Below are 7585 nucleotides of genomic sequence, written 5' to 3' on the forward strand. Positions count from 1 at the left end.
TGTGTGTGTGTGTGTGCGCGCGCCCTTCCGAGCGTGCGCGTCCATGTTTTCCATGATTGCTGCATTTGACAACAGAGCCACGGGGAGCTCAGCAAAGCATACTGCAGTCCAGGTTTAATTTCCTCCTTCAGATGGAGCGATAGTTAGAACAAATGTACTGTATCAGGGAACCACGGTTTCCCCGGCCACCTCCCCTCGCTTTCCCCTATCACCCGGATTCACCAGCATTGTTTATCCAGGTGTTGTTTAGAACCTGTTCGATTTTGCTGTTTGCAGTGTTAATTGTTGCGCTTTCCCATTTTTCAGGAAATTGACGAAGCCTGCAAGCGAATCAAGAGGGAGGTCGATGACCTGGGGCCTGAAGTTGGTGACATCAAAATCATCCCGCTGTACTCCACGTTGCCTCCACAGCAACAGCAGAGGATCTTTGAGCCACCCCCACCCAATAAACCGAACGGTGCCATCGGAAGGAAGGTATAACTGCCTTGTTGTTATAAAAACACTCAGAGGTTGAAGTGGGGGAGTTTGAGGGAGAGGGTAAGTGAAAGAGAAAATGAGTGGGGATGATGTAGAAAGGCCAGATGGGGAATAAGGTGGGCAAAGGAAGAGATGCTGGGAGGTAGGGACTGAAACTTTTTCCCCTTTCTCAGCTCTAGCGCAGAACTGACTCACACAACATATGCTGCTTTTGTCAGCATGCGTTTCTCTGCTCTAAATTATAACTGGAGTATTACTCACGCCCTCTGAGCCCGAGGAAAGTACTGCATTCTCAGTCATTTTTATCTTTCCACTACATTTGCGCAGGCCCCGCTGCTTCTCCGAGAGGAAGCCTAAGACCTCTGCTGTCTGACACCGTGCGAAGGGTGCACGTGTATACGAGCTGATCAAAAACAAGACAAGTCGTCTTCTTCCTCAATCACTTAATCTCAGAGGAGTGGATGATCCTCTTATTGATACAGACACTAAGACAATTCCTCTCCTTTGTATGACAGTTTCTATTCAGATGGGCTCATCACCAGACTAGCAGCACCACCTGCGCTGCCACAATGTTGGCCAGGGATCTGACAGAATATCAGAATATCATCGCTGCCAGTGAATGAGCAAACATTCACCCTCAGCATCTGATAGGGGATGATGTTGATGAATGACTCATTGCTACAGCCCCTCTAATTGAGGCAGATCAGGCTGACATATGAGCAGCAAAAATATTTATGGGCTGTCAGAGTTAGCTATGATACATTAAAAACGCTTCAATTCAACCTGGATTTAGGGAATATAGGATTCCTTGCAATGTCAATTAATCAGAATTTGAAAAAAAGTATAAGGCACACCATAAAATTGGGATCAAGTATGTTATAAAGTTTACATTTACAACTCGGCAAAGCCTGAGGGTTACCCACAAGGTTTGGATCAAATATTATACCACCATCTTTACTGTTTTGAGTTTTATAGTTTCATCTCTTCCAGCTTTCTGTGAGTGTGTGTGTGTGAGTGTGTTGCACAGGCTTAAGAGGCTCAGCATTCTTAGTAGTTTGATCGGACAGTGTTGGATAAGATCTTTTTCAAAAGTTCAGATATCATTCCCAGTGTTTGCCTCTGCTGTTCAAAGGGATGCTGACATGAAACGGGGCCATGGTTGCATAGGGACAGGTTTAAATATTACATGGCTCCCGCAATACCTGCATTGCACTGTAGGTTTACATGCATCGGTCTGATGTAGAACTAGGAGGAAAATACTATTTTCCACTGGCAGCGGGCTTGCTGAAGACATTTGGCTCATCCTCTTGGTCAACTTCTCCCTGTATAGTTAATACAGTAAATAAAAATAATGTACCGGCACCGCCCCCTAAACTCTCAACCCAGCAACCACTTTGAGCTTCAGAACAGTGCAGTTGACACGCCATTTTCCCCTCAAGATCAATTCGTCAGGTGCTTGTTGAATCGGTGGAGGTAGCATCTAAAGTTGCCGCGACTGAAGTAGATGTGCTTCTCCTCCGTGACTGACTCGAGCGACTCATCAAGTGAAAAATGCAGAGATGTCATCCAAGCCAGCTCAAGAGGAAGTAGTGAAAAAGAATTAAGGCTCGCCATGTCTGCCGCTACGCATGCTAATGACTGCATTAGGCACCCCTCAATTAACATAAAGCTCCAGCTCGTCATTGCTCTATTTCTCCAGGAAAGCCACTGATCTTCTATTTTTGAACAGTTTAATCATTTAGAGCCCAGGCAGTAATTGACTAATTACAAACAAAGATTATAATCTCACTTTGCTTTCCAGCGTCTCAAAGATTGTCTCTAACAAATTTGCTGCGATGAGTGTTTTTTTTTTTAGCATTGTCACGTTTGGAATATTCCCTCAAATGTCACTCGTGATTGCGCTGCATATCCATTTCAATGAGCTTTGAATGTGGGTGCGTCGATGCTGCTCGAGGCACGTTCTCCTTTTCCCCCAGTCAGGGGGAGGCTTTATTTGTCAACAAGGCTGCGATTCCCCCAGCAGGGAATGTGAAAGATGGCCCGTGTAAGCCATAGTACTTGCTCTACTGCAGGTAATAACCCAGAAATAACATGCAGAGATGATGCTCTAATGATATTACTGATGAAGAAGCCAGGATTATCCAGTGCAGCAACAGACTGGAAGGAGCCAGCCTATGTTCAGTGTAATGGCCCTAGCCTGGATAATCCTTCAGAATCAATGCAGTCAATGAGGCCACCCATATGATCATGAAATGTGAGAGGGTGTCATGTGTGGCATCTGCTGGAGCACTGACTGTGTCCCAACACGTAGGACAACCTCACCTGGTCCCATTTTTTTTAACCCCGACTTTAAAGTGTTCCATGCCTTTCATGCCTCGCAGGGATGTTGGTCGCTGGTATGTAGTGTCTGTCATATGAGACTGTCTGAATGCGTGGTCTTTTTTGGCAGGCCACTTTAATTTCAGACTGGCATATTGTGGCAAATTGTTTTTTTTATAGATGGGATTTCTCTGTATCTTTTCCACTGCAGGAACTTGTCAACCCATTACCCAGGGGTTCCCTTAAACTGACATTTTAAAATCCTTGTGTGCATTTTGGTGCTAGATTTTTCCATGAGTTTGCTATTATTTTTTTTTTCTTTTTGGTGAAAACCGTTTCCAGCATGTCAAACCACTTCATAGTTTTCACTTTGTTTGTTATAATTTATTTTCCATAGGTTTTATCTCTACTTCTGCCAGACACTGAGAAAACCTTGGGTACCCCTTTTGCTTTTTAACCACTTGTCTATCTCATTTCAACTGATCTCATCAAGCGTACTCCATTCTCTATTTTGAAGTATTGGTTGGGCCTGTTTGTTAGAGTTGCAGTAGTAAAGCAATGGTTTGTTCTAGTCCGGTGACGACCAGTCACGATTGACAGCACTGTCAAGCTTAGAGTTCTGAGAAATTTAGTTTCAGGAACTCACCCCCTAAGCATGTGGAGATCCATCTAAACAGCAGAACCTTTGATAACAGGTATGCTTACAATACGTTTCGTGAAGTTCCTACTATGGGAATGGGTTTGGAGTATACCTTTTTGAGCCAAGCAGTTGGTCTTTGTGTAACCCTACTAAGCTGTCTGTTATTTAAACAGCCCATATTATTTTCAGTTGTCTATCAAAATTAAGCAACTCGTCAATCAGATCTAGACAGCCATTCAACCAAGAAATACATGAATAACCAACCATTAGCCAGATACTGCTGTCTGATCAGTTTTCATGCGGGCGTTTATCGCCATCTTCATTCCCCTGCCTTAATATTAAGGGGAATGTGTCTTACGACAGGTGAATTACCCGAGGTTGAGGGCTGAATGAGGGGGGGGGGAAAGGCCCTCCCTGGCATTAATAACTAAACAGTCAGGCATTCTCAGGCTGGAGAGAAATCCTCGCTTAAAAGGTGGGATTTAAAAGTCTGTAAGGCTCACAGCTTGAAGACAGCTGAAGAGGCACAGCTACAAAGGAAGTGTGTCAAGTGTGCAAAATTGGTTCTGTGGACCTGTATCAGCAAAGACTACAGAGAACTGTTTGGTTTTTGTGCTTGGCATTTTATCACAAGGACTACCAGGAAAGCAGACGGCTACCACCAAATGACTGCTTAGGTCAGCCTACACCTTGTTCCTGTCTTGGTACATGTTGAGCAAGTGAGCAAGGAAAAAGATTCTGAAGTGTGGAGAGGCATTTTTCCAAAACACCCACTTGTATATTAGGCTGTGACACTGGAGTGGCAGTTGCCAGTAGAGTGGGCTATGACCCGGCCACCACAGTCTCAAGTGCTATGATGAATCGAAAGGGATTCTCTGTCCAGTCTGTTTCAGCTGTTATATCAGGAGAACTCATCCTAGGGGCGGTCAAGGTTTGCGTGAGAGCAGCTGCAAATCTTTCTCCCTCTCCTCCGCTCTTCCCTCCTCCCCCTGTTTGCGTATATGCTGACAGCTAGAGACCCATAGGGTGATGTGACTCATTTGATTTTTTTTTCTCTGAATCAGCTGTCGTTTCTCATAGACAGACTTGCTATAGGGGATAATTGTAATAGAAAAAGATCTGGGACTGACTGAGAGATGGTGCAGGTTCACAGTTTCACAACTTGCCTTATTTTCTAAACCAAGTAGCTTTTCATTGTTTTTCCTCTATGTTTATGAAGACAGTTAACAATGACACACTGCTTAACTTTCTTTTATGGCCAGAACAGCAAACATACAATGGGAAAGTGTACCAGTCATTCTCTTTTGAGACTTCTGGGGTGACTTCATTAGGTGATTATTAGGACTTACCGCCACAGTTGTTGCCCTGTATCCCAGTGAATGGGGAAAAAAGTAAACGCAGCAATCACATGAAGTCGTTTTTGTAATATTCTCTTATTTAGTAATGAGACAAGGCGAAATGAAAGTTACATGGATCTAACTCCAGCTCAATAACTAGATGCATAGCCCCAAAGATACTCTATATGAAGTGTATATGGAAAGAATGTAAAGACTGTTTCTGCTGGGAATATAATTAGAGCACAATATGGCCTCATCATCCACAAGGCATCTTATGTGATGTGATGTGGTGGTGGCGGCGGCGGCGGCGGCAGTGGAATCAGCAGGGGAAATCCAATGCCGAACTATGAATGAAAACCTACACCGCAGGTATCTACAACAGGACTCCCATTAAATCCTTGCATCAAGTATAAATGTAGCTTTAGATTTGGTGGGTCTTTTTGCTACCTAATGACACCTACACCCCTTGGTGTATGGATCGTATGCTCACTAGGTTTTTCCACAAATTTAATTTTAGCCTTTTATTTTATGAATCAGAAATACTTTAATTATTTTATGCATTATATGTTACATAAACCACCCATGTCTTATCACACTAGTTGATTTTTTTCGAGTTAATTGTTGGGAATAAACTATTTAGTGTCAAATTGCAAATAAATTCTCCACAAATAATTGCTGATCCTAACCCTTTCCAGTAGTCAGGTTAATGATTTTTTAAATATTTCAAACTGAACATAATGCAAACATTTGCAGTGCTGTTTGCCTCTGGTTGTGTTTGAAGCACAGCTTTGGAGAAGCCAGTATTGCGTAGCACACAGCAAGAGCCAATCAGCGACAATGAGCTGTGCACAGTTGGCATGTCCGCAGACAGCGTCGTTCCAAATTTCCCGAGACGTGCTGGATTCACATGAGATAGCAACAGCAGCCCTTATTTGGGGGGGAGGAAAAGCTGCTACGATGAATGCAGTAACGGTTGTGGCGCACTCAATGTGTAAACTAAACCAGCGGCATGCTGAGGACAGTCGGACAGAACCCAGAGCCTCATGCACAGACATACACATAACACAAAAAGGCCAGAGGTAATGCCTTTGGATGGGACACTGAGCACCAAGCCAACTCCCACAAATATGTTGCTAGCACATTGAACTTGATTGCAGAAGCTGTAGCAGTACTCCCCTGTTGGTTTGCATTAGACAGCGTGTGTGCAGTGCACTAAAGTGACATCTCTACAAGCTTTTTCAGTCAACTGGCTCACATCAGGGAATAGTTTTCAAGTTAAAGCCAAGCTGTTATCTGCACTTGTTTGTTTCCCCTCCGTGCTTAAGAATTACTATGATTGACACTGATGACACTGTAGGCACTGCACTTTTTGATTGTACAAAGCACTTTTAAATACTTGAATGACAAATATAGTTCTTGCACTGTTTTCTTATATTTCAACAAAAGAAACTACCATGTCCCAAGTTGCTGAGTTCTCTGTATTTGAATGCTGACATCTTTGAATGGATTTGCTAAATAACTGATGAAAATATAAAAAAATGATGATGCAGTGTCTTGCACCGGAGTCTGAGGTCTTGTCATCTCATCTGTCCTCATTTTCACAGGTTGTCGTGTCAACAAACATTGCAGAGACGTCCCTGACCATCGACGGCGTGGTGTTTGTAATTGATCCCGGATTTGCCAAGCAAAAGGTTAGCGCCCACCTTCTCCCCACCACTGTCATGTTTTCCACCACTCTTTATCTGCTGCGATCATCTGCGTCTGTTGCCTGAGAATCCCCAGATAAACACAGCAGTGCACATCTGACAGTGGCAAAGATGGAAAAGCCAGTTATTTATTCCTCTGACATTTCACCAGCCTGGAGCCAAGTCATGCACATGGCGCAAAAAGAGATTATAGATACACTATGGTGGATTGGGTGTATGTGTTATTGTATATTTTGTTAGCTGATAGTGGATTGTGGATGTTAGTATGTGCCTAACTATTGTGTATTTACCTGAAATTCATCCTTCCCTTTTCATATCAGGTGTATAACCCACGCATCAGAGTGGAATCACTTCTGGTTACAGCCATCAGCAAGGCCTCAGCCCAGCAGAGGGCAGGTCGTGCTGGACGGACACGCCCAGGAAAGTGTTTCCGCCTTTACACAGAGAAGGCTTATAAGACAGAAATGCAGGTAAGAAACAAGGCAGTCTGAGAATGGTTAGAAATTCAATGTTTGATTCACACATTCTTCAATGCCACAAGCACTTTGTATTCCCCCGAAGCAGCCCTCTAGCTGGAAAAGCTCTCTATTATGCAATATTTGCTCTTCGAACTGCATGATTCCCAGTTCAACTGAATTATAATTCCAAGTGCTTGGTGCTAAACCACACTGCTTCCGCCCTTTCTCGTAACCTGTGCTAACGAAACAGCCACCTTGTGACAAATGAACCTGCAGAGGCCCAGTTCTCCACTTTAACAGCCCTATTCTTTCACGTCACGCTGAGTGGGAAAGGGAATTTTTTAAACAAGTTAAATAGCCCTTCAAATGCCCTAGACTCCCGGTCTCTGTTCAAGTTGACATATGAGCGACGCATGAGGAGATAATAGGCACCCTGACTAATTCATTTTGAATTGTTCCTCTCGTTTCTCTTCTACCTCTTCACTGGCACAGGACAACACATATCCAGAGATCCTGAGGTCTAATCTGGGCTCGGTGGTGCTGCAGCTAAAGAAACTGGGTATTGACGACCTGGTGCATTTTGACTTCATGGACCCACCAGGTTAATATGGAAAAAAAATACTAACCTAAACTTTTTTTTTTTTTTTT

General features: G+C 43.5%; 1 protein-coding gene across 3 annotated transcripts in view; it reads left to right on the forward strand.

Moving 5' to 3' along the window:
* dhx15 (DEAH (Asp-Glu-Ala-His) box helicase 15) overlaps positions 1 to 7585 on the forward strand; it is a 24344-nt gene that overhangs the window by 8792 nt on the left and 7967 nt on the right. For all 3 annotated transcript variants that reach the window (XR_004797216.1, XM_035675312.1, XM_035675311.1), the window contains exons 6-9: positions 307 to 474; positions 6378 to 6464; positions 6800 to 6949; positions 7430 to 7538. Coding sequence is in view for 2 of the 3 variants with exons in the window: in XM_035675312.1 (XP_035531205.1) it covers positions 307 to 474; positions 6378 to 6464; positions 6800 to 6949; positions 7430 to 7538 (514 nt within the window). In the remaining variant the exon portion in view is untranslated. The remainder of the gene's footprint in view (positions 1 to 306; positions 475 to 6377; positions 6465 to 6799; positions 6950 to 7429; positions 7539 to 7585) is intronic.

Source organism: Morone saxatilis, unplaced genomic scaffold (assembly GCF_004916995.1).
Source record: "Morone saxatilis isolate NCDOM2014 unplaced genomic scaffold, NCSU_SB_2.0 Contig4, whole genome shotgun sequence".
Taxonomy (NCBI): domain Eukaryota; kingdom Metazoa; phylum Chordata; class Actinopteri; family Moronidae; genus Morone; species Morone saxatilis.